The 26,868-nt window shown below is 46.5% G+C and overlaps 1 protein-coding gene across 3 annotated transcripts in view; it reads left to right on the top strand.

Moving 5' to 3' along the window:
- Nucleotides 1–17,063, top strand: part of FYN (FYN proto-oncogene, Src family tyrosine kinase) — a 209,254-nt gene extending 192,191 nt beyond the window's left edge. For all 3 annotated transcript variants that reach the window (XM_082669301.1, XM_082669299.1, XM_082669300.1), the window contains 2 exons: nt 5,553–5,684; nt 16,400–17,063. In XM_082669301.1, the coding sequence (XP_082525427.1) occupies nt 5,553–5,684; nt 16,400–16,608 (341 nt within the window). In that variant the 3' untranslated portion in view covers nt 16,609–17,063. The remainder of the gene's footprint in view (nt 1–5,552; nt 5,685–16,399) is intronic.
- The last annotated feature ends 9,805 nt before the right edge of the window (nt 17,064–26,868 follow it).

Below are 26,868 nucleotides of genomic sequence, written 5' to 3'. Positions count from 1 at the left end.
TACCTAATTGCTGATAGACACCCACAGGCCTTGAAATGTCATGATGCTTTTCAAGAGTTTTGAAAAGTCAAAATGCTTTTCATGTTCTGGCTCATCACAGATCATTCTCTAGGTAATAACGCGTTATTTCCATGTTTTAAAGACAAGGAGAGGGTGAGGTAGAGGATGCTCACAGGCCCCAGTGGCTCCCCACCACACCCAGGTGGGATCCGGAGTCCTTAGTGTGACTTGAAGAACCCACAGAATCTGTGGTTGTAGCCCATTTTATTCTTCTTTATAGCACTGGTCGCTGTCTGACATATATAATGGCCATTCGTTTATTTTATCTCCTTCCCAAGCTAGCCTGCAGGCCCCCTGAGAGCAGGAGGTTGCATTCACTCTGGTAGCCCCAGCACTAAGGACCACGCCAGGCACATAGGAAACTCCAGAAATACTTACGGTAGGAAGAGAGAGAACAAAACCAGTCCAGCAGGGGTGGGATCTTTTGTTGTCTTGTGGACAAACTTTGATAACGGAATAAATCCACAGCTCTCTCCTTTCTCTTACTTAAAACATGGACGGTTGTTAACCTTACTATAAAGAAGACCAGTGAGGTGGAATGATTGCTATCCAGTCACCTGCTTCCATCCCAGTCTGTTAAAAAAAAAAAAGGATTTTCCACTTTATTTGGCTGTGAATGCTCCAAGGCCTCTGGCCACCTTGTCTTTCTGCGGCTCTTACCCCCCAGCTTCAGCCCCAGGCCCCTCAGAGAGCCAAGTCCAGGATTCCCACCACCTCAGACAGGTGCACTCAGACCCAAAGGGGCTCTGAACACCCTTCATCTGGCACTAAAATCAGGGTTTTTCCAGGTGTTTTTAAGTTTCATTAGTGTGTGACAGATGCTTTTCTACTGTAGTTGACAGTTGTCAAACACGTAGAAGCGCATCCAGATGGTTATAGACAGCGACCCTGGTCACTGGGGACAAGGCGAGGACTGGCCAGAGAGCAGGGAACTGACAATAAGCCCCATGAGGAACCGAGGTTGTTCAGCCGGAAGGGAAGGTCCGGTGGCCTACCAGCGTCCAGTCACTCATTCATTCAGCACCCCCTTACCTAGTGCCTTTTGTGCATGAGGCACTGGGCTCAATACTGGAGACATGGTGGCCATCCAGAAAGACACGCGCCGGCCCCCGAGGGTATCTATGGAGAAAAACGCACTTCTGACAGCTCACACGCTTACTGCACTTAAATGGTAACAGCCGCAAAGAACCAGCCACTCTGGCAGTGCAGAGCTAGGGAAACTGCCCCAGTCTTAGTGCCCGGGCCAGGGTTCCCGTGCCAGAAGCACTTAGGCCAGGAACAAAGGAGAGCAGGAGTCAACCATGGGGCAGGAGTAGGGTGGGACTTGCGGCAAAGCCAACAGCCTGCCTGGAGGCCCTGCAGCAGGAAAGACGGTCAGAGGTCATGGGGCCAGTGAGACAACAGAGGAGATGAGGCTCCGGATAACAGGAGGAGGCTGGGGAGTAGGAAGGAGGGACCAGAGTGTGCATGTGGGCCCAAGTGGAAGGCAGTGCAGGAAGGAGGCAGGTGGCAGGGAGCAAGTGAGGACTGGAGTGCAGGTAGTGAGGATGAAGAGGGACAGACACCTTCAAGGGTGTGAAGTAGACTCAATGTGGACGACACTAAAGCAGCAGAGGCCAAAGATAACTCCATGAAGATCTGTCGAGCTCGTCTAGGTAGGCTCCGTGCTGCTTACCTGAGTGCACAGTGGAGAACCAGTAGACACGGCATCCAGAAGGAAGATTCTCAGCATTCTGGTGTCCTCACTTAGGCAGCTTCCAAGGCAGCACACACTGAAAAAGCAGCAGAATCGTGGGGAGGATACATTGTGGATATTGTGTTTGAGAGGCCCTGTGAGGTCCCAGTGGAGGCTCTGAGGAGGGAATTGGTTTTACGGGTCAGGAACTCAGGAGGGGAGGTCCTATCAGATGATACAAATGCAGGCATCACTGGAGTCAGGACAGTCGTTGAAGCCACGGGAGTAGAATCTCCCTGTTGGTCACAACGCTGATGCCCACTCGTTTCACATCTCCGGAGACTTTAGAGAAGCAGGCGTGAGGTATCTATAAGAAATGATTATTTAAAACACTGCTATGTTTACTCGACACAGAAAATGATTTAGCCTGAGGCTAGCTGGTCCTCTTGCTATTCTGGGAGGTAAGTGACCAAAGTACAAAGATAGTCTACCTGTAGAGTGGTTCCAGGACCTGGGCCCCAATGACAGCACCAAGTCAGGCTCTCAGCAATGAGTTAACCTTGGGAAGTTGGTAAAACCTGCAGACACTGCCTGGAAAACATCGGTGGAAAAGATGCTTTCAAGTCCATACATAAATACACATAGATTATGTGTGGCCTTTGTCTGTTGGCTTAACAGAATCCTAAACTGTTTAATTCAGTAAGAAATAAAAACTAGAGTGATGATAATTTCTGTATTGTTTAGTTCACCTAAACATTGAACGAGCACGCTAAGAGTTTCCAGGTCCTTCATAGCCTGTGGTATCAGTGGCACAGACCATCATACCTGCATCGGCTGCTGTTGTTTCCTCCAGTGAAGTACAGAGGAGAGGAAATTGTTTCGGCATCTAATCCTGTTCCCAAACAAGAGAATTTCAGGAAGAGCAAATCAGCTAGTTACATGACAACACCAAGTTCATTGTGGTGTAGGTGTCCTGACGTTGTCCCCTTTTTTCTACAAATCCATACCAATTAGAAGACAACTTTGATCCTGGCTTTATGCCTGCTGTGATATCTATGAAAAAATCTGAGGGAGGAGAACTTTATTTTGAAGGAAAAGGCAATGTTTACACCTAGGAGGTCCTTCCTTCCAGGCTTCTGAGGTTTCCTAACTTTACCCGAGGAGAGAGCCCATCCAGCCCCCAACAGGGTGGTATCCTTGGCAACCTTAGGGATGCTGTTCTCAGAGACTGGGATTTGCAGTGTGCAACCGCATGGCCATTTGCAGAGACCCCTGCCCAAGCCCCAGGTGAACTCTCCCTGATGTGGAGCTGCATCTGTACCCTCAGGAGGGGGGAAACGAAAATGAGGGGAAATTGAGGTAATGAGATGAGTAGAAGAGTGAGCACTGATTAGTTCTTCTCAGTTGAAACCTCACTTAATCACTAATAGCTTATCAGTGCTTTAATTGAACATTTTGTCTTCCTTGAAACTGTGAGTTATCTTTAGAGAACCTTCTTTTGTCAACAGTGGCTGCTATTTTGGGCCCAAAACAAAGGAGAAATCAGACAAAGACATTCTTCATTTTTTCCCCTCCAAAATGTATTAGGTATAAATACATTGCTTATCTTAGAAAGAAAACTAGTGCAAAATAAATTTATGTAAGTACGCTCCTGCTCGCAAGTCAAAGCACATATCTACAAATGATTTCCTATCAGAGATCCATTACAGCCTTTGTTTCAACTTCAATTCAATTTGTTTCAACTTCAATTTTGAAGGTTTATATATTATAGTTCTTGTTGTAGATGATACAGTGAGAAAATAAGAAAGCAGACTAGCACAACTGACTGATATATTGATAATTGCTTTTTTTTTAATCTGAAATTATGAAATCTTCTCTCAGAAAATCCAAAATGACTTTATCCCAATTTTAAATAGTTTACTTTCAGCAACACTCACATCTTGAGCAACGTGGAGTGATTCCAAGAAGGGAAGAAAGGCTTTTTTTGCTTGTCATTTTATTTGCAGGATTTGTGTCTGCACAGTGGAGAAAAATGTTCTGTTTGCTTCGGAGACAGACATAGATTTCCAAGCCATTTGGCTCGAGAGATGGTTTAAATAGGAATGAATTTAATATACCTTTAATTCTCTGAAATAAGAGAATTCCAGCTGAGGTTTGGTCCAGGGCAAAGTTGGCTCTCGACACTGAAGAAAATCTATCACATTAATCCCAGAGGCTCAGAGTCCAAAGCTGCGTGAACAGAATGCTGGAGGATAGGAAGTGTGAGAAGAATGCTTTGAAAGAAACTTTAAAAACAAAATGACTGTTCAGAGAATACCAGACCTTGCAACACTTAAGCAAAGATATAAGTAATTACGCTTGAGAAACGTAGCTAATTAAAAATAACTCGATGCATAAAAGGAAGAAAAACTATAGAATAACTTCTCTGTTCCAGTGTTAATGTGAGATGCAATGGAATAAAATAGTAGGATTTTTTTTTTTAATTTCATTTCACGGGCATAGAAGAGATGGAGAGGAAAATTATATTGCCAGAAAATGCCAGGGTAGATTTGCTGAAGATGTTATCATGTACTGTATTTAAAACAAAAATCTAATTGCTGTAATTTATTCTAACCTCTGGTTATTAAAACACTGCTAATTCAAAGATTTTAATCATTTGCCAGTTTTACACATAATGGTTTTTCATAGAAGAGACTGTGAAAATTTCTCATTTTGTCAGCCTTTGTATGTTTTTTTTTAGGAGTTCCTAAGTAAAACTAACATGCTTTAAACATATAATTTTGTTTACATCACTGATAAAAATTGCCTGTTTAGTTTGTTCAGTGAAATATCTGAAACTGCTTTATCATTGTTGAGCCTAACGTGTGAGAGTGCAGGCTGCTGAATCAATTTTAATTCCCCGTGTATACATCTCGCTTCAGAAGAAGCAGGGTGGACCCCACCCTTCCTTTTTGATTAGAGAAAGGATTCTTTTAATCGGAGACATTTGAAAGAAAAGATTCTACTCACTTTGGCACAACATTTGCTTCTTGGTCTTGAGAAATCAGACTCATAAGACAGTCATTGAGATAAAACCACTGTTTAAAAACAAACATTAGATAGTACCCTGTCTGGCTGGTGGGAGAAAGGTAGGGAGGTAAGCAAGGGATCATACAGTGCAGAAGAAAAAACTATCCCAGAATTAAAGGTGGCCACTATCCGGGGAAAGGGTGGAAGGAAGAAAGAGAGTGTACAGGGGAAGTAGACAGAGGCAAAGTCATTTCTCTGCTGTAGATGTAGGAGGCGTTGGGGAAATACAGCCCATCTCAGCATGACACCTGGGCGGCAGCAAATTGTCTCCACCCTGGGAGAAGCGTGGTGGCTTGATCTGGTTTTTATGTACCTCACTAAGAGCAGACTATGGTCTTACATACTAAAGGATTCTTGAGAGTAGCAGTGTGATTTAATTCTATGTGTATTTATTAAAATATAACTTTATCTGAAAGCAAAAGAAAAAATATATAGTTTCCTAAATCACAAGTTAGCCCTACCTCCAGACCAAACCTATGCCTTACAATAGGTTTGTAGATTCAAGTTCTAAAGCCCAGAACTTCAAGCGGCCTTGAAGCCCAGCCCTTTGATGGGACTTGCTTAAGGTCGCAGAGCCAGAAGCAGACCCCACAGCTGCTCAGTCCTAGTCTGTGTCCTGTCTCCCCTCCTTCCCATCCTCCTCTCGGAACCTGATCCCAGGAAAGCACTTCCACTTGCTCTTCCTTCCCAGCCCCATGCCCAGCGCCATGCTCTCTGCCTGACAAGTAACCGGGTGTTCTTCCTGCAGGTGCAAAGTTCCCCATTAAGTGGACAGCCCCCGAAGCAGCCCTGTACGGGAGGTTCACAATCAAGTCTGACGTGTGGTCTTTTGGAATCTTACTTACAGAGCTGGTCACCAAAGGAAGAGTTCCGTACCCAGGTAAGGGCAGGGCACAGCAGAAATGCACCTGGGTGGTTGCTCTCCCAGCACCATTTGGGGAACCTTCACCCTGTTTGCCTTCTAAACCCCATCCTCAGCTTTCTGCCAAGCATGAGTTTGAAGCACGTGGACAGGTATTTAGCCAGAGAAAAGCAGAAGTGGGAGCCCCTGTGGTAGGTAGACAAGCAGCCACCGTGAATCGCGTGCCAGGATTAATGCAATTAGTAGCTGGTGGATGCTTCAGCCCGCCCCAGTTCATGGGTTCTCTCCCCTCTCAGTAAGAGTGTGGGTCCCTGGCTCCCAGGGCAGAAGTGTCACTGGCAGAACCTCTGCCCAAATGGAGTTTGCAGACACTTCTGGGAAAGAGGAGAAAAGCCCTCACTGCTTTCTGATTACTCTGTAGCACTGACCCATGGAGTGAACCTGGCAGGAAGATGTCAGGACCTGCCCTCTCTGCAGGCCCCGCTCCAGATGGCCAGAGACAACAGAGGCACATGGGAAACGCAATTTAGAAGCCACTCACTGCACGTTTCTTGGTTTTGTTTTTTGTGGGGTTTTTTGTTTGGTTGGGATTTTTTTGGCGGGGGGAGGGGGGGTGGGGGTGGGGTTGGCCATGCCGTGCGCCTTGCAGGATCTCAATTCCCAGACCAGGAATTGAACTCGGGCCACTGTACTGAAAGCCCAGAATCCTAACCATTAGGCCACCGGGGAACTCCCTCACTGCACGTTTCTGAACAGTTAAAATATGCTCTACAAAAGCAAGTATAGTGTAAAGACATTGGAGATTCTTAAGCCCCAGAATTTTTCTGGATTATCAGAGTCATGCTCTCCAAAGAAACCACGGGTTTTAGGTTATTCTCGCTTGAATTCATTAATTTAGACAGATGGTGACATAAAGGATAATCGTGCCATTTTACCTCCACGCTTTAGTGGTTATAGCGCAGGGACGATCTGCTTTCTGAAATGTTAAGGACATATTTTTCAGTTACTGTTGAGTGCAGAAAGAACCTAGCTCCCCATCATTCCCTGCCTAAGAAAGGAGCTTTTAAAAATAAAAAAGCGACAGAAACGATAGTGGAGATTAATGAGGAATTGAGGGCTCTTGCAAATCCTCAGTTTGTAATCGTATCTTTGCAGTCAGAGGAGCCGGCGAGGGCCGATTAATTTGTAATCACTTTGTTCCCTTTTTATGATTGTTTCTGGTCATCTTGGGAGAATGCAGAGAAGTAAAGAAGATCTCTTTCTGGGTTGGTCGTAGCCTCAGGACTCCTAGGAGAGCCAGGTTGGCACAGAGGCAAAATTGACAAATTCCCTGTCTCTGAAGCACCAGCACTGGGCGGTTAGAGATGCGGGCGGAAGGCAGTTTTATTGATGCTGTGGCGACTGCTGCCCCCGGCACGCACCAAGTGGGCAGCTGCTCTGGGAATAGCCAGCTAGCAGGGCAGAAAGGGCCGCCCCGGAGGGGCCTGGAGCACAGCACGGGCATTGTTGAATTGCTCCTCAAGGGGGAGAATGTGCAGGTCTCGGGATTTTGAAGATGTGAAGGTACCTCTTTTTTTATTGTCTGAATTTTGAATGAATCTCTTCCTGAGTCCCCCAAGTTTCCAGCCACCCGATGTGTTAAATGCAGCTGTGGGGGAAGGTTAACGTTCTGCCTTTCTGTGAAGCCTTTCCTTCCAGGAAGACAAAGCTGCTTTTTGTTTCTCAGGGTCACACGCAGAAACCAAGACAAAGGGGAGAGGGGGGCGGCAGCCTCGGAGAAGGAAGGCAGGTGTGTGTTTCTGAGGGAGAGTCTTTTGTCACGTTTGGTTTGGGCATAAAGAAAGCGGCCTCACTTTACAACTTAGGCTGGGATTTTCATTCATTCGGCATAGCGTCAGTAGGTGTGACCGCGCCTGGCATTTTGCTCGACCTGGGAAATAAATATAAACAAGGCATTCCTACTCTCAGCAAGCATTGATGAGAACGGTCCTCAAGCAAGACGCTGTTTTAGTGGCTGGAGCTAGAACAGTGAGCAAAGGAATGAATCCAGTCCCTGCACTCATAGAGCTTGCAAGTCAGATGGATAAAGTGTGCATCAAATCCAGGAAGAAATCAGCCTTTCTTCTTACTTCTCTGTCATTAGAGGAAATCATCTTCGAGGGATGGAGTACTTGAACTCACCCACCGTGGGCCCCCAATCTTAATTCTGATAATGGGGGGGGACCCTGATTCAGGTATCTGCATACAGCAGGTCCTGAGAAGGACCTTTCACTCAGAATCCCGTGAGGATGGCAAAGGAGTTTGACAGGGGAACCAAGTCCGCTTTACTGCGCGGAGTTACATACTCTGAGCAACTGGTGACGTGCCGGGGGCTTTGATAGCCACCCTGATTCTGCGAGGGCGGCAGAGAGAAGGGGCCACGACTGGGAAGCTTCACGGAGAAGAAGGCACGTGGGGTTTCCCCCTCAAGTTGAGGAAGAGGGTCCCAGACAAGGACGGGCATGCGGAAGGGCGCCCGCTCAAGGAGCCTCAGGCTTAGTCTGCGGAGAAGGCCGTGAGGCAGGGGTACCCGGACCAGCAGCTGGAAAGCCTGGCCAGAGCCCACCGTGAGGGGCCTGTGCTGCCACAGGGAGGCCTGGCCGGTCTGCAGTGGTGGCCAGGGGGCCGTGGCAGCGAGGGCGTGATGGGAGCCACGGAAAGTTGTTCCCTGACCTGCCCCTCGCTGTGGACGCTGCTTGTTTTCGTTCTTTAACACAGCTGTAATCATATTTAATTGGACTTCTGAATCTCACAGTACCCTCTTCTTGAGGGATCCCTTTTACAGAGAGGGATTCCAATTATAGGATGATTACCTTAATGAAGAAGAGCAACCGCTAAGGAACAGTCATTCAGCTTCACCCATTGTTGCCATGGAAGGAAGGCCTTTCCTGTCCGCGTCCTCGCCGTCTGTTGGTGCGACCGCGTGGGCAGTATGTGCCGAGGGGCTGCTTCTCCGCTGCCCTGAGTCCTCGTGCCTGTGGACAGCACCCAGGACAGACCCCTAGTCCCTTTCCACCGTGATTTCCATCCTGACTTCTCAATGCAGTTATTTCTCAGGTGGCTAGAGTGTATTTTCAAGTAATTCTTGTTTCAAGAGCAGTAGGTGGAGATACACTTTTCTGAACTCTTTCATACCTGAGAGTGGCTTTCTGTCACCTTCACACACAGGAAAGTTACTTCGGCTGGTGGTGAGGATGGGGGTCAAGAGGGAAGGGAAAGTGACTTCCCCACTGCCCCATGGTGGGCTGTCATCCTCTGGTGCAGTGACCCCCTTTCATAGAATTTCCCGCTTCCAGTCTCTCCCCCCTTCCCCTCCCCCACCATTTTATCACTGTCACCACCAGAGTTATCCTGGAAAAACACAGACCCGCTTATCCTACTCTACTAGTTAACAAGTCCATGGCTCCCCCTTGCCTTCCAGATAAACTCCAGAAGCCTTTGTTTGCATTGTCCTTCATACCTCTTCCCTTCAGTCATTCCGCAAGTATTTATTGAATACCTACTATATGCCAGGTGCTGTTTAGGCCCCAGGAGTGTAGCTGTGAACCAAAAGACAAAAACTGTCCTCCTGAACTTTTCATGCCTTAGAGGAGACAGACAATAACACAAATAAGCAAAATGTATTCAGCACTGGCTGGTGGTAATGGGTAAGGGGAAGAATAAAACGGGGACGGGGATAGAGGGTAGCAAGGGAGGACCTCCCCAGGAAGATGACATCTGAGGAAGCGAGGCTCAGGGTCGATACCTGGGGGAGGAGCCTCCCTTCAGAGGCAACCGGAGCACAGAGGCCCTGAAGAACCGCCGTGAGGCCCGTGTGTCTGGGGCAGAGGGAGCCAGAGGGCCAAGAGGCCCCAGGCAGATCGGTAGGGTCTTCCTGGGTCACGGTAAGGACTTTTGCTTCTACTGTTAGTGAGATGAGTGACTGATGGGTTTTGAGCGGGCGACACGACCAGATGTGATTTCTTGCTCGCCGCGTGCCGACACTTCGCACCAAGAGACCTCTCTCAAACACGCAAGTCTCTCTTCTCAGCTCCACTCCCTGCCTCCGAATCCTTCAAAGCCCGGCCCAAACGCCCACCCCCTCCTTTGTGTAGCCTCCTTCATGTCTCTTCCTGGGTTGCACCTTCTGCTTGCTTCCATGCCACTGGGTACATCTCTGCTGAAAGCCTTGTCTTTGTGTCTCTATTTCCCAGTAGCTCTGAACTCTGAGAAGGGGGCTCCTTTTATGTGTTCCCCATGCCCAGCACAGTGTCTGCCCCTTAGTACTCTCAGGACGTCTAAGTGAATGCATGGATGCATGGATGGCTATAGGCAGGGGGAGAAAAGATTATGCCTATGAGGCTTTTAAAACAAGACTTTGCCCATAGCCTGCAAAGCCTTTCAGCTCTATTTCGTCATCTCCACAAATAAATATAGCATGTTTTTTCCCAGCCACAAAGTAGCCTCTGTCCTCAACGTTGTTCTGAGAAATTGACCCCGTGATCAGTTCAGACACCATGTCCCAGCACCGTTCTAGGCAGAATGTCCCGGCCATTCAGTGCCCCGGCTCTCAGCTGAACACCTGCTTTGGGAATTTGGCAGGATCTGACAAAGCAGGAACATTCTCTTAAGTGTATCACATTTATTCATCCATTTGAAGCACTTTCAGCTCCTTTAGCAACTGACAGCTGCCTGACTTCCGTGAATGCGTCTAGTCACTTGATAATGACTTGAAGAGGAAGATAACTAGTGAATGTATAGCATTTTCCTTAAAGAATTAGAAGTCTCCACCTTTGTCCTCCCTCTGCCCCACTCAGATGCCTCAGACAGAGCCTGAACTGTAGACTTAAATTCCTCTGTGTTCAGCAGCCCATCACTGTCGCCTGCACCCTTATCCCCACTGGGCCCAGCGTGATGACAGGAGCAGGTTTCTCTTGGGGTGGGAAGAAGTTAGGGCTCTGCCGCCAGGAGAATGGGAGGTGGGATGAACCTTCGAATCTCAGCCAGGGGTGCTTTGTCCTCCCTGCCCCCATCCACAGTCTGCAGGCTTTTTCTTTCAGCTCCTGGTGTTCCCTCCAGAGGGAATCCTTCCTGGAATGCCCAGGAGTCGTGTTGTCACCTCCCCCCACAAAGTTTCTCTTGGCCGGTGTGGCAGGTGAAGGAGAGAGGGCGGGAGGAGAGGGCAGTTCTTCCCTATCTGTGCGTTTCCGCGGCCTTCCCGGTGGGCACCCTTACCCTTACTGTCCCTTTTTCACGTTTCTGGGACAAAGGAGCTGTTCGTGATACTGTATTATCAACTTTAAACAACTTTGTGTGTTATGGCACCTGAGTAGCCGTCATCTCTGTATTTATTAACAGAGTGGGCTTAATAAAAACAGCTGTCCTGAGCTTATCTGGTTAAGATGTGGAAAGAGAAACAAAACTAGTCATCCTTGTGCCTTCTCAAGGTCACTCCTTTATTTTCAACTATACTCGTGGAGCAACATCTATCTGCCCAAAATCTGTACTTTGATCTCATAACCAGAACCTAACTTGAAGCGTCCCAGTTGTAGCCTGGTAAGATAACTAGAGCACACGGTGATCTGATAACACGCTCTCGGGCTGAGCAAGCCATTACCTGCGCCCTCCTTCCTTCTGCCCTCCCGGCACTCCCAGAAATGCTCAGCAGACAAGTACACAGAAGGGCTTTTTCCAGGGTTTATGTAGAGAAGCCAGGGGGAGCCTCGGTCGGAAACCCTTATGCACAGTAGGGTCTAACTTCGTTTCAACGGAAAGCTCGGTTTGCTCAAGTAAGCTGGATATCTGGGAACCTGAGCATCATTCCCATTGTCAAAGTGCTTAATTATAAACATGGCACAAAAATCCAGGTTCTCGCAACCCCTAGTCCAACCCAGGATGCAAACCTGAACGGGCAACAGTGAAGATCCCCTATCGTATAGAGATGGCCCCTCGGAGATCCATATTAGGAAGCTACACAAACGGAGAGCTGTAAAGCCCAACACCTTCCGTTCATAGAAGACATTTTTTTTTCAAAGAGCTAAAAGCACAGTGAATGTGGAGGTATTCTCTTGACAAGTGGAGAAACTGAGGCCAGGGGAAGTCGAGTCACCTGCTGAGAGACACAGAGTCGAAGTAGTGAAGTGGCTCTGACAATGAAAATGAACCGTTTTCTTCCCTAAAGATCCCAAAAGAAAAGCGAGGAGACTCCACCGAGTTAATATCTAGCTCAAGGAAGAGGAATAGGAAAGTGTAAAAGAAAAGGAGGAAGGGGAAAAAAAGGAGAGCGGGAAGGAAAACACACACACGTGAAAGAAGACATTGTCGGCAACCATACGTAGTCAGGGTTGCAAAGTGAGAGTTCGGGAACCTCGAGGAAGCCAGCAGCATGAATTGGAAGGTTAATATGGTCATAATGGCAGGAAGCGAATGCAGTCCACTCGGCCAGAGAATCTCAGCTGCAGGATTTGGGGCAGACCAACTGGAAAGGATGCTACTAGTGGCCACGTTTGAGAGCCTGAAGTGCAGGGTGGCAGGAGGCCCTCATGGAAGATGCAGAGAAGAGCAATTTGAAAAGCAAACCCCAGCACGGCAGGCTACACGGATTTTCTGTGAACTGAGGCCCACTGGGTTGTGCCCTGTGAGAGTGACCAGTGGAAATGGCCCATTTTCCTGACTGACGCCAGGGAGAGCAGGAAGGTAAGGAACTGCTGAGGTGGGAGCAAAGGAGGGCAGGCTGGAGTGAAAACAGAGAGCGCGTCTGCTCGCTGGCCGCCAAGCCCTGTGCCCCTTCTCTGACGCAGAGGTTGGGGACCAGGCAACACACCCTGGGGGGCTTTATGGCCATGACACTTCCCACAGTGAGACACCACCGGCTGGTAGAGACCACCCTCCTATTGAAAAACAGTCTCTACTGCAGCTTCCACTGAGAACTGTTGGTGACAAAGTTTCCCTAAAACATACACCATATTTTAAAGTTTCTATCTTTTCTGTTTCTCCCCTGGCCTTCTCCCCACTGAAGAAGGAAGAAAAGGGCAGAACATTCCCAGGCACCCTCCTCCACCACTGCCCCCGTCCCCGCCCACCCCCCTGTCTGCTTCCTCAATTGGAAGCAAGATACGAAGATTCATCTCTTCCAGTGTTCTCATGTCCCTCGGGACTCTGCTGACCACCCTGGCACTCAGTCTTGTGTGTGTCCCCTTCCCAGTCCCTGGCCCTCACCTCCCAGGTGTTGGATAAAACCAATGTCTTGGGAAAAGTGGCTAAAAAGAGGGGAGATAACAGTTTTCTTTGTCACAAAAATATGAAGCCATCTAAAAAGGAAACATGAAATAGTATAAAGAGGAAAATCCATTTTTGCTAAAAAGAAATTCTTAAATATGATTTTTCAAAGTTCTTAGAGCCAAGAGTACTATTTTTAAAAAAATAGGAACACAACCCACTTATTCAGGGTGTTGTTTGTGAAATAAGAACTGACCCAAGCCTTGCCGAGTGGGCATCTCTTGGTGGCGCGGTTACTGCCGCCGAGGCCCATCGTGAAGGTGTCAGGTCCACTTCTGGCTTATGGCTGGTTGGAAAAGAGCCAGCCCCATTCATTGTCATTGGCAGCCAAGTGCGTTGTCTTATATCCCACTTTTCCAGCAAAGCTGACGTTGGTATGTTTCTCTTTGGCCTGGTGTGTGGAATCGGTTTTGTGTGCTCCCCATGCCTGGGGAGCCTGGGTAGAGGCATGAGAGGGGAAAGAGGAGAAGTGAGTAGAGGGTGCAGGCAGAACGGAGGTGGAGAGTGTGCCCAGGAGCTGGCGGCGAGGCTGCTGGTGCCCTGTCCCATGTGGGCCGAGGTCCAGCTCCGTCCCTGGTCACAGCTGCCTGGGAAGCAGGCTGCCTCGGGAGACGCTACGTGCTGAGGGTCAAGCTGCCGCATCCGCTGTGTCCCAGGCTCAGGCAGAGCACTAGAAAATCAGGCTTGACCCAAGCGGCCAATTAAACTTTCCATTGGTGGAGACAATCAAGAGTTTCTAAAACATACATGCAATCCTTGCATTTGAGTAGTTTGTTTTTCAAGGACATGCAACATTTACTGACATAGGGCCGCGGAGCAATAGGAGAATGATTAGTTATACTCCTTGGTGTGGTTTTGGGTGGTCTCAGTGCCAGAATAAAGCATTAGAAGGCATTTGGGGGTGGGTTGTACCACCTCCAGAAGGGCCTGTCACACCTTCCGAGGTTTTAGACCTTCCACCTGTGGCTTCTGAGATACTGGTATTATGAAACCAAGGTCTGTACTGAAATACAGAGCAGGCGCTTTGGAGAAGGCCCGATACGTACTTATGCTCTCTTCCTGACCCTTTCGGGGTGGCTGGAATGTGGTGGCTACTGCCACTCCTGATGCCGGAGCGTCCCAGCCAAAACCCTTGGGACTGGATGTGCCTCAGGGTCTGACTCGTTGGTTTTTGTTTTTTTTAGAAAGTCCATACAGTGCTTAGACCATAATTTATATAACACCCTAGGAGAGTCTGGGGCTGCACTCTGTGTTCAAACACATTCTTACTTCTATAGCGATATGTATGAATGAAGAGAAACAGTCGATAGCCTCACACCAGGTCAGGCTTTACGGCCGAATGAGGTGAGTTTGGATCAATTTTGCTGCCAAGTGAGTTTCCAGAACTTTTGCTTGGCAGAGCTTGTTGGATTTGGGGATCGTGGATAAGGACATGCTGGTCCCTGTCCCGTGCCCTGGTTTGTCCAGAGCGCTGCAGGACACTCCAGTGTCTCCCCTTGCTTCCAGCTCCCCCGTTCCATCCCGAGTTGTCAAAATGAGTTTTCAGTAGTGGGAGGAGGATTTAAGGTAATAAGCCTCAGAGCTGACTGAACGTCCAACTGAAGTGGGCCCCTGTAAAGACAGGCATGGTGCAGAGGCAGGGGAGCCAGATTCACTCACCGAGCCTCTCTCGCTAAAATAAGGGTCACCCCCGAAATGTGACCAAGGTTATATTAGAATAATTAAATCGCAGGCCTACTTCAACACAGCAGGAATAACACACGGATTTTACCCCCTCAAGGAATTACAGTGGCAGAGAATGAGAAAGCATCCTGAAAGGGTTTGGATAAGCATGTGACTGACAGGGCTGTGCTGGACGGCCACGGGAGCCAGGATCAACCCAGCTCCAAAAGCAACAACAAAGAGAACTGACAACAGATCCCGAAGTCTGAGTGTCCCCCACTCAGGGGGACAGGACTGTGACCTGGGCCCAGCTGCTCTGGCCAGGCTTACAGGGTTCTAGCCAGCAGGTTGCCACCTCCTCCAGCATTAAAGGGAGCTGCTACGTGTATGCGCTGTGTCCTGCTGATGACATCCCTGAGAGCTGGGGGAAGAAATCTGGGTTTCTGAATGGCTGGAACTCGGGCTCTTGCTTTTGTAAATTAACTGGGTCAGAAGTTGGAGAGGATTATAGGCTCAGGGCCAAGGAGCAGCCAAAACATACAAGGGCTTGGCAGGCAATGGCAGAACATGATATGGCAGAAAAGGGAAGGAAAACCAGAGGAGAGAGCCTGGCAGTGATTGGGAAAGGGGTCAGGGCATTCGGCTCACCCCAAGTGTGGTATTTCCTGTTCTGTCAAGAAGGCCAACGTGCAGGGAGGTTGCATTCTCCTGAGGGTTAGCAATCTCCCAGAATGTCTCCTGTTAGCTCCAGGCATCCTGATGTTTCACTATCAGGCAGCTCCCCCGGTGGGTCGCAAAGGTCTCCAATGATAGATGGCCTGTCCAAGGTCATCAGTAAACACAGACGCCCTGTCTCCCCATCGCAGTCATCAAACCTCAGGGCACCTAGGGGTCGCTGGGCTGGATGGTGCCCAGCGTGGTGGCGTGATGTCAGATCTCAGACAGCGGGGCACCAAGAGCTTGCCCAGGCACGAGGACGGCCAATTTATGAAGTTCATCAGTGGAGCTCACGGGTCCTGTGAACAAAGGACGGTTTATTTTTCATTCCGTGGATTTGTTCTTATCTGCTTCATTCATATTTTTCTCAGTTTAATGGAAGTGTAATTTACATACAATAGAATTCAACAATTTTAAGAATTCAGTGAGTTTTGTCAAACATAAATAGTCACACCTCCACATACAGGATATAGCACATGTGTTGGCAGACTACAGCCCGTGGGCCAAATCCGGCTCCCACCCTGTTTTTGTTTTGTACCTTTTTAGAGTTGTAGAAAAATAAATAAGATGAAGAATATGCGACAGAGACCGTATGCAACCCGCAGCACCTAAAATCTTTACCATCTGGCCTTTAGGGGGATGGTTTGCTGATACAGAATGTTTCCATCACTCCTTGGTGTTCCCTGCGGCCCCTCTGCAGGATTCCCCTCCCCCGCCCCCCTGGCAACCACTGACCTGCTTTCTATCACTGTAGTTTTACCTTTTTTAGAATTTCATATAAATGAAATCACACAGTATGTTGCCTTTTGTGTCTGGCTTCTTTCACTTATAATGCTTTTGAGATTCATCCTCTGGGGCTTTGCGTGTGTCAGTAGTGGGGTCCTTTTTTTATTTCTGAGTGGTGTGATAGCCCATTAAAGACAGGGTCTAATTTAAGACAGCCCTCAACATGTTTTAACCACCCGCAGGCTCCACGTAGAAGAAAGAGGAGGTGCAGGGGGCGGTGGCCGTGGCCGGGCAGCCCGGCGCGCCCGCTCTCATGGCCCTTGTCTTTGCAGGCATGAACAACCGGGAGGTGCTGGAGCAAGTGGAGCGCGGCTACAGGATGCCGTGTCCGCAGGACTGCCCCATCTCCCTCCATGAGCTCATGATCCACTGCTGGAAAAAGGACCCCGAAGAGCGGCCCACTTTCGAGTACTTGCAGGGCTTCCTGGAAGACTACTTCACCGCCACAGAGCCCCAGTATCAGCCTGGTGAAAACCTGTAAGACCTGGGTCTGCAGAGAGAGGCCTGGTCCAAGAGGCTTCCCCGCCCCCTCCCCATTAGCTTTCAATTCCGTAGCCAGCTGCTCCGAGCAGAGCAGTGAGAACTGTCCAGGATCAGATTGCATGTGACTCTGAAGCTGACGAACTTCCATGGCCCTCATTAATGACACTTGTCCCCAAATCCGAACCTCCTCTGTGAAGCATACGAGACAGAACCTTGTTATTTCTCAGACTTTGGAAAATGCGTTGTATCGATGTTATGTAACAGGCCAAACCTCTGTTCAGTGTAAATAGTTATTCCAGTGCCAACGATCCTAGTGCTTTCCTTTTTTTAAAATGCAAATCCTATGTGATTTTAACTCTGTCTTCACCTGATTCAACTAAAAAAAAAGTATTATTTTCCAAAAGTGGCCTCTTTGTCTAAAACAATAAAATTTTTTTTCATGTTTTAACAAAAACCAACCGGGACAGGTGTTTGTTTTTTTTTCTTTTTTCTAAATATGAATATATATAATATATACATCCCTGTACATACACCATGTGGGTGCTAACGTGGAGACCGTGGCCGACGTGGGCCACAGAGCTTCGGGACCCAGAGTGAGGATTTGACTGGAAAATCAACATAAAAGCACCGGTGTTATTCTGAAAACCAGTGGCCTCGTTCTTTGGCTTTTGCAAAACATGATTTGTTTTTTTTTTTTTAATTTGGATTGCACTTTTTTGGTTCATGACTGTGCCTGTAGATGGCTGTTACTTTGACTCTTTTCAGCAGCACCCCGCCCCCCAGCTGAAGTCACAAGTTCTGTTTCCAGTATTTGCTTCGACTTACTACGATCTTGAAACTTAAAAGTGAGCCTCTTTAAAGCAAGCAAGTGGCCAATACTACCAGGGGAACTAGAAGATGGATACCACACAAACTTCTTGTATAAAACATGAATGCTGAAATGTTTCCAACTTTTTTAATTTAATAAACCTTGTAACCACATTTAAATGGTCTAAAACCCATAGCACTGTAGTCGTGGCAACCTGCTAAACTTTCTCATTCAACTAACCCTTATGGGAAGGTGAGGGTGGGAGGTCGTACATTTCCCATTGTAAAATACGTGTTTGAATGTCCTGTACTGCTAATGAAATGACTTTCTCTATGTCCAAGGGTCCTCCAGTGAAATAACTATGCACTACTTTACATCTCATGGGGAAGCACAAAAAAACGTATTACATTCTTAGTTGCTGTTTGTACCAACTTTGAATTACATATGTTTAACAAGTCAAAAACCCTATTTCTATTGAGTTTTTAATACTGAGTGGCAACTCTGAAGTCTTAATTCCTTTTTTGTTACGATTTCTTTGTGAGTTTACATTTTTAAATTGTTTAACTTTCTTAATTTAGTAATTAAAAAGACAGCATTTTACATTTGAATTTTTTTTTTGTTCATTTGTTTAAATCATGGAAGGTACTTTAGGAGTGACATATCTGTCCCATACCAAGAGGTAAGGAGTCACCTGGAGAATTTAACCATTGTGCAATGATTTCCAAATGGCAGAAACATTCAGAACACCTGGAGTGGGGTTCCCCCCCCCACAAGAAAGGCTGGGCTATTGTCTAGTTAATTCAGAGGATTGTTAAAGGAAGACTAGGCATACCCTAACGTTTTAATTTATCAGGCATTTTTGCTAACTAAAATTTTCTGTGTCCCACTTGTAGGAGAAAGAGACAATTGCAAGAAGAATCTTTCTTGTCCTGGAGTCAATACATATGTTTCCCAGTGTCCCTCCACCCCTGTAATGAAGTCGCTCAGCAGGGGAACAGCCTGGTGTTGCAGAAGGGGCAGTAGGTGGACTGGGCCAACAGGCGGGGCCTGGCTCCGCACTCATTCAGCTGCACGCATTCAACAGCCACCTGGAATCTCGCCCTTTCAGGTCCTGTCCGTAGAAATGAGGGGGTTGGATAAGATTTGCTGTAGGCTCCTACATCTGAGATCCTGGGATTCTAAGATCACTGATGACGTGTAGAATTACACAAAGAGGACAGTTTTCTTGCTGAAATAGCCTTTATATTTAGAAAGTTTCTGACATTTTTTAAGTGAAACGGATTTTCTGGCTAACCAACTTTTTGTGGTGTTGGTTTTGGTATTAATACAATTGCTAAATTGATAAAATTGCAAAGATCTTGTTACATACGATTATCACAATACTGGGCAATTTATTAACACATTCTAGATATTTTTAAAGATATAACTTTGTTTTTCATCTTCACTTCTCAGTAGGTCGGATAATTTTCAAGTACTCTCTGGGGGATTTTTGTGTTTGTTTTTGACTTGGTCATTCAAAAAGATCTGAAAAAGTCATAACAGCCTGTTTTAAACAGATTTTTAAAGGAAAGCAGTCTCTTCAAAGTATAGCCTTCAATTCATCAGTTGAGTTAACTGTGGATTCTCTCACATGAAGCAAAACTCAAGACTTGGGTTAACTTGAGGACACACTTATGAAATACAGCTCGCTGGAACCATTCTGAAACAGAGTAGGGTTGCAGACTAAAGGGAAAAGAGTAGCTATAAATATGAAGAAATCAGAGACATTTCAGGTTTTTTCTTCCAGGAAACTTATGTGATGCCAAGAGATCTTGCCGAGGCAGACCAGTCCAGGCAAATGAAACACCACCTCCAGGGAGTCCCAACACCTCCCAAGAAGCCTCCCTCCCTCGAAAGTTTTAGAAGTTTGGGGTTAGGAAACTAAATGCACTAACCAAAAAGTTCTCTTGTATCTTGAAAGGTGCCTTAGCGGCACCTAAGTGATGGTGAAATATTTTTTTGTCTTTCGTAACCTGGCAGTGAGTAAGGACCTGCTCTGTTCCCTGAGGAGAGCTGGCATCTGGCATTGCTTTGCTTCATACGGAGGCTTCCTAATAATCTCATTCTTTTTACTTTCTTTTTTTTTTAAATTGGGGCATAGGTGTTTTACAGTGTTGTGTTAGTTTCTGCCGTACAGCGAAGTGAGGTAGAGTCCCCTGTGCTATACAGCAGGTTCTGATTAGTTATCTATTTTATACATATTGGTGTATATATGTCAATCCCAATCTCCCAATTCATCTTTTTACTTTCTTAAAATCAAATAATAAACCTACTGGAGAAGACAACTTGCCAAAGCTCAGATGTTGTAAATGAGACAAAATGATTTCTGTTCACCCGTGCTCACTCCTCACACTGTCCTCCGAGTCCACTTTGTTCACAGCATACTGAGGGCCGGGAGGACCAGAGAGAGGACCAGTAGATGCAGGGCCTCCCCCGTGTTAGGGCATCAAGTTGTAGACTGAAGCCAATGATGTATTCCGCTCTACCTCGTGCATGGCGAAGAAAGGTGTGTAAGGAACCAGACCTTTCCACAAGATAAGTTAAATGTATTCATAGTCCTTCAGATACAGCCACACAACTGAAGATTCCCTGACAAGCGCCAGAGGGTGTTTACCTGCCTCGAGAAAGACAGGAATCCTCCTGTGGTTAAATCTTGGCACCAGAGGACTTTTCTAGTTGTATTGGAGCTGCAAAATTTTTATCTGAAATTTCCTATGGGACTTTAAGAATGTATACTGTATTAATTGGAATAGTTCTTTCATGAGTCCTGAAGAAGGTAAGGTTTTCAGCAGAATGCAGAGGAGGATGGCACTGAAGCCCGCTGCATGAGGCATGTCATCTGCTCCTTTGTCATGGCTCCGGACAAGAGAACCTCACTTGACATAATAGGCATTTCCTAACAAGTTGCACTGGGATAAAATGGCGTTTGGTCGATTCATTGCCGAAAGGTATTTTAATAGGTTTAGATAAGTTTTGTTGGCTTTCTTACCACTATATATTAAACTGTTGGAATTCAATTAGGCCCTCCAAAAAATTTTCTGGGAGGGAGGGAGGGAGAGAATAAGGGGGAAGGAGGTAAGGAAGGGAGTGAGGGAGGAAATAATTCCGGAAGTGCAAAAGGGAGAGCGAGAAGAAAGGAAGCTCAAACAAATTCTTATCCTAAAAATGATATTGTGGGGTACAGATTTACTAAGGCGGGTACTAATAGTATATATATTTTATTTCTCAAATATAGATTGTAACCACAGAGAAGAATGAAATTAGTATTTCATGAAATACTGAATACTTTTCAACAGGATGAAAATTAGTATCTCTAATATCTTTGCAATATCAAATGAAATTTCATAATTTATGTATACCTACATTCTCAGAAATTTTTCCTAATAAATTCCTAAATCATACCTCATTCTTTCCAAACATGCAAAATATTCAGAATTCCATTGGGGGGATGGAGATATACCTTATTTTTTAAATTACTTCTGATGACTGGAAAGAAAAATAAGTGGTTTTCCAGTATGACAGGGACTATTCTAAGGAGAATGTGATCAGTGACAAATGACTGCTCCCCCCAGCAGCCAGGACCCTATGCTCCTTTCCAGAATACTTACTGCTCTTCTAATAATGTGTTTAATAATATGACTCTTCTCTTAATGCATTTTCCCCGCCAGATTGTGAGCTCCTTGAGAACAGAAACTGCCTTATTGTTCACCAGTCTTCTGCGCCAAGGGCAGTGATGAGCTGATGGTCGATGTTGGATGAGTGGGTGGATGGCTAGATGGGTGATGCCGTCCTGTGGAGTGAAAGGTAGACCTGAGAATAACACACCTGAGGGCCTGCTGAGCATCCCGGGATTTGCTGTGAGCTGCCCAAGGCACTAGCGCTGCCATTGTGAATGTGGGCTCACCAGTGTCCATACATGATTTGAAGCCCCAGTCTGTGGTCTGAAATGAACACCGTTAGTGCTTCCCGAACCTTGCCCCAGAACTCGTCCCAACATCAATGGGAATAAACCTGTAGCCCCTGGGACCTGGGGCCTTCAGAGTCTCATTCTAACTTAGTCATTTTATGAAAAATTGGTATTTTTCCTAAGATATCCATTTTTCATCTTCATATAAAATACTTTTCCCATCCTTCAGGTTGTGCCTTGTTAACCAGCCTGTGGCTTGTAGTATCCCTGGCAAACCTCTGCATGACCCAGGGAGTGCATGTGCCCCGCTTGAGAACCATACCGCATGAAGATGTCCGTAAAATAGTACTGCCAACATGAAAATATTGTAGTCGGGAGAGGTAACATTAACCGCCATCAATATGGAGTCTCTTTATTTGATTCCCTTTTTCACCCAGCAAAAACTAGCCCCCTGACTGAAACTGGGACAGAAGATGGGAGGGTTTGATAATGGGAAGAGGAAAACCGTCCAGAGCTGCCTGGAAGTGAAGGTTTGGTCAGGTCAGCCTGCTGGTACAAGACGGCAGCAAATGGGAGTAGACGGGGTGGAGATGTTGGTCAAGGAGGAAGAAACCAGAACTGGGATGAAAGAAGCCCTTTGCCAGGGCTCTTCAAGGCAATGGGATGACCAGAGAGGTGACTTTGGGTATGTGCAAGGACTCCACCATTCATTTCTTCTGCAAACGTTTGTTGAGTACTTATTATGGGTTAGACCCTGTGCTTAGCACTAGAAAGCCAAAGAGACAATTAGTATCCCCAGTCCAGTGAGGATGGAGACCCATAAGAGATAGTTGCAATAAGCTCTCCGTTGGGAGGAAAGACGGGTGGCAGCAAAGGAGTGCCAGATGGCCCGGAATGGGGAGTGCATGGGAGACTTCCTAGAGGAGGTGTTCCTAAAGGACAAGCAAGGTGGATTATGTAATGCTTAATGGTAAGCTCAGTGTTTTTTGCCTTTGGATGTGTTTCCTTCTGATCCCCAACCCCATTAGGGTCCAGCTCATGCTTTAAATATAGAAGGTGCTCAGCAAATGCATCTAAATGAAGAGAAACCAAAACGAAGCAAAGAAAAATCTAAATCTCTTCTTCTCCCTCCTCCCCACAAATGCAGACATTAAAAGGTACGTAGGTGCATCATTTGTTCTGATTAGTGCACTGCTACCTGGAGGGATGGGAGATAATACCATAAAAGGACAGAGAGTAAGGTTTCAGGCAGGGTTTGGGGATGTGGTTTGGACTATATAGAGTACGAGAATAAGAGAATTGCCTGGAAAGGGGCTTATAATAACGCCTCACTTCCTCTCTTAATAACAGTTAGTAGGGGGTTTTCTCCCATTGATGACCCCATTTCATTCTTTCCCATTTATGAGGCTAGTTTGCTTGAATCATCCAGCAATATGTAAACTCATGAAAGAAGGTATATACTAGCTGTTGCAAGGTATTCTGTTTGTTTTGTTTTGGAATTCTTTTCCCTTTGGTTAATTTTCAAGTGCTTGCTATGTAATAATCAATGAGCAGCTAATTGGCAGTAAGAGAATGAAATGGGTATTATTCAGATAGTGTTTTTAACAGAAGACGTACGTGTAACACTGTGGGGAAATATTAGTAAATAGCAAGAGATTTTAGTGTGTGTGTGTGTGTGTGTGTGTGTGTGTGTACAAAAGGATTCATTTAAAGCCCCTCAGAAACTAAATCCAGGTGTGTGAATCCTTTCATTTTCAGACTCCTCCCAAGGGGTGAGCGGAGCCCCTAGAGATTGCCCTGGAGCACAAACCACCCTAAATGGAGCCTGAAGGTCTGTCAGTTCCCAGAGAGCAATGAGGAAATGGTAAGCAAATGGCAGCAGTTGCATAGAGAATTAGGGAATGAATAACAGCGCTTTCTGGTAAATTAACCATATTACATTGTGCACAGCAAAGTGATGGAAAAACCCTGTTAAAAATTGAATAATAATTTGCCCACATCATTTACGTAAAATGCATAATTTTCCTACTTCAGTGGACTTTCGTTTGATTTAAAATATGCACAACTCCAGTCCTGTTCACCAAAGCATAATTTGTGAGATAATTGGGAAGGGAAAGAGGAATCAGACCGTAATCAGCCCAATTCTGTGTGAACCACTTCACCTCCTCCCTCACCTGTGCATTTTGGAAAATATTTGTTTATACGTTCCTGAAGGTCTCTAAGTGAAAGTGCAAGGCGTTCATCGTTGTCCCTGCTATCACTAAACCATGACTTCACCACGTTTGAGAGGGGGAAAGCAATGCTTCGTTCTATTCAGTATTTTTCTGCTTTCATTCAAATAAGTACTAGTTTTTGAATTCTAGGGAAAATGGAAATGTAGCAAAGCTGTACTTAAAACAGCGAGCCAAGAACAAAAGCAACAGTGCACAGCCAAAGGAGACCTTGGAAGATGCATAGATAAAGCAAAAAGCTGTGCTTGGCTGGGACTCTCTTTCAGAATCAAATGCAAAATGGAGAACATTGTTTCAACTGCAAAGATTTTGCAGGCTATAATATCTGAAATAGAAAGGCATCATGTAATCCACCTTGACATTCAGAAGCTGTGCTATTGCTATGAGTTATGATACTGGTTCCTGACTAATGGAGGTTTCCAGAACCAGAGTGGTCAGAGGTGGTGTGGAATTCCGGCAGTGGACTGGGTACCCTCCACTTAAACAGTGCATTCCCATGGCAATCACTGTCCTTTTTCCTTCCCCTCCCTCTGCTCCCCACCCCCACCAGAACCATAGAAATTTTATTCAGATATTCACTCATTCTCTTCATCCCCATTTCTCCACAGAGGGTCATTATTTACTTATTCCAGTGAGCCCTTAAATCTCAACTTTTCAGGGCAAGTGTGCAGCTGATTCTCTCTGCTTCTCCTGAGTGCTCTTCTTTTGTTGGCCAAATCCTGCCTCCTCTAAAACCCTGCTGGCCCCAAGAAGCTGAATCTTGAACCCCACAAATCTCAGCACTTCTTTCTCTTGGGTGCCTGTTTTGGATGAGCAAAGGGCGCCCCCCGCAATCCTACTACTCCTCCCCACTTCTTCCTTTTCTCCTACTAACCCCTGCCACTGGCCAAAGATTTATTAGGCACTAGTTTTGTCCCTATGCCTCTTGCCACTAACTATAAATTGCCTTTCTGCAAATTAGAAAAAGCTACTCTACCTCAAGACACTTTGCTGCCACCTGCCAGAAAACTATTGTAATAAATATGCCAAGAGATCATGACTAGAATGCAAATGGTGCCCCCTAGAATTGTGCAGTATACAACTGGCACAACTGTATGTGACAGCCCTGTACTTGGAAATCACCTGAATTATCCAGGAAGCTGGTTGTAAAAGTAAGAACACAGCAGATCAGTCTTGCCTTTTTATGACAGTTGGCAATTTCAAAATCTAAATCTTTCGACCATGATCAAAAATTGCTGAGAGGCAATTTCTGGAAGAGACAAAGAGCCCCCAGGCAGCAATTCTTACAAGAATAAAGGGCTCTTGATTCAGCCCAAGATTTGGCCTGCTGGCTGGGCAGATATAGCCCAAACCACATTGGGTTGATTTTCAGGAAGCATCAGTTAGAAAGCTGGTAAGTTTCAATGCTGTGGGTACAGGAGGAAAGTGAACTTGGCTTATGTTTAGGTCAACCATTCCCCCTCCCTGGCGTCGGCTGCTTCGGTTCTTGTTGATCGCCCCATCTGTTCCCCTCCCTCCTTCGCATTCAGCACAACCTGCACGTTCTGATGATCTTTTGCCGCAAAACAAACTACCCCAAAACTTAGCGGCAGAAATAGAAATAGTCATTTATTTTGCTCATGAGTCTGCGACTTGGACAACACTCATCAGGGACATCTCTGCTCCATGCGGCCTCAGCTGGGGCAGCCCCTTGGGACTGAAGGACCCACCTTCCCAACAGCTTACGCGCGTCCACACGGCTGATGAGTTGATGCTGGCTGCTGCCCAGGAGCCCGGCTGGGGCTCTTGCCGAGGGCTTTGGGTCCTCTCCATTTGCGCTCCCAGGTGGCTGTGAGGGCTTGTTGACACCGTGGAGCCCATGCTAAACCACCAGTTGACGCCTCATGGAGCAGAGACAAGTTGCCCCCGCCAAGCCCTGCCCAAATTTCAAATTTCTGAGAAAAATAAATGACTGGTTTTAAGCCACTGAAGTTTGGGATGGCTTGTTCTGCAGCAGTAGATCACCAGAATGTACAGGTGGGGCTGAACGTGGTGTGAATCCATTCCCACATCTTCCTGTGATGCCTCCCGGTGCTGTGGAATCAAGGAGGCAAAGAAAACTACATTTCCCAGACTCCCTTACCATGGGGATTATGAGTGTCCATCAGGCCATACCAGTGAGACATATTAACGCAAAGTTGGGAAGGCAGAAGTGAAGCAGAAGCCAATTTCCTGCAGATCTTGTCTGTTTTCTGCTGGAAAGCAAGGTCATGGGGCCACTGAGGGCCAATCTCCAGCTTCATAGGTGTCAAGAGTCAGCTGAGGAGGTGGCAGTGGCTAAGCTCGACATCCCAACATGCAGGCAGATGTTCCCAGCTTTCTGACCACATTCTGACCATTGTATTGCAGCTACAATGTTCATGAGGTCAACAGTGCCAGTGGCAGCCTCCTGAGTCCCACCTCCCTGAATGTGGGAAAGGTGGCTGCCCTCCTGGCAGGTCAGTTCTGCCACATTCTGGGAGTCATTCCCGGAAATCCAGCATAGAGCCCTCTCTTCCAGCCCTTCCAGCGAGTTTGTAATTCCACCTTTTTGCCTAAAATCCCTAGCGTGGTTACTATTTCCTGCATTGAACCCTGCAACTGACACCCAGGCGATCCTTAACATGCTGCCCCTTCTCAGCCACTTTTGTTCCTGCTTGCTTGCTTTCCCTCGTTTAATCATTCCTTTGGCAAATATTTATGGCAGATTTACCACGTGCCAGGCATTGTGCTAGACCTGGAGGACAATCGATGAACTAAACAGACATGGCTCCACCCTCGTGGAAGGAGCCAAGGCAAAAGACCAGGAGACAGCAAACTACTACCCTCAGGCAAAATCAGCCCCCTGCTCATTTTGTTTTCTTGGAACACAGCCACGCCCATTCACTTCTGTCTTGGCTACAGCTGATGTTTCCCTATAGTGGCAAATTTCAGCAGTTGCAAAAGAGACTGTATAACCCAAGAGCTGAAAATATTTACTACCTGGTTTTTCACAGAAAATGTTTGCCAGCTCCTGCATTAGATAAATAAAACTCCAAGTCAGAATCCTGTTGTCCCCACATCCAATCAATCGCTCTGTCCATTCTGCGGACACATGTGCCAAGCTCCAATCTCAGCTCTGAGCACTCCATGAGAACCGTCTTATTTAGTTCTCACAACAACCTTTGGAACATACCGTTATAATCTCTGCTTTACAGAGAAGGAAACTGAGATTTAGAGAGATTGGGGCTGGATGACTGAGTAAATGGTGAGAGC

The sequence above is a fragment of the Grampus griseus genome (assembly GCF_964374135.1).
Source record: "Grampus griseus genome assembly, chromosome: 13".
In the NCBI taxonomy this organism is placed as follows: domain Eukaryota; kingdom Metazoa; phylum Chordata; class Mammalia; order Artiodactyla; family Delphinidae; genus Grampus; species Grampus griseus.
The sequence above is the reverse complement of the archived record's forward strand: the minus strand, read 5'-3'. Positions and strand labels throughout refer to the sequence as shown.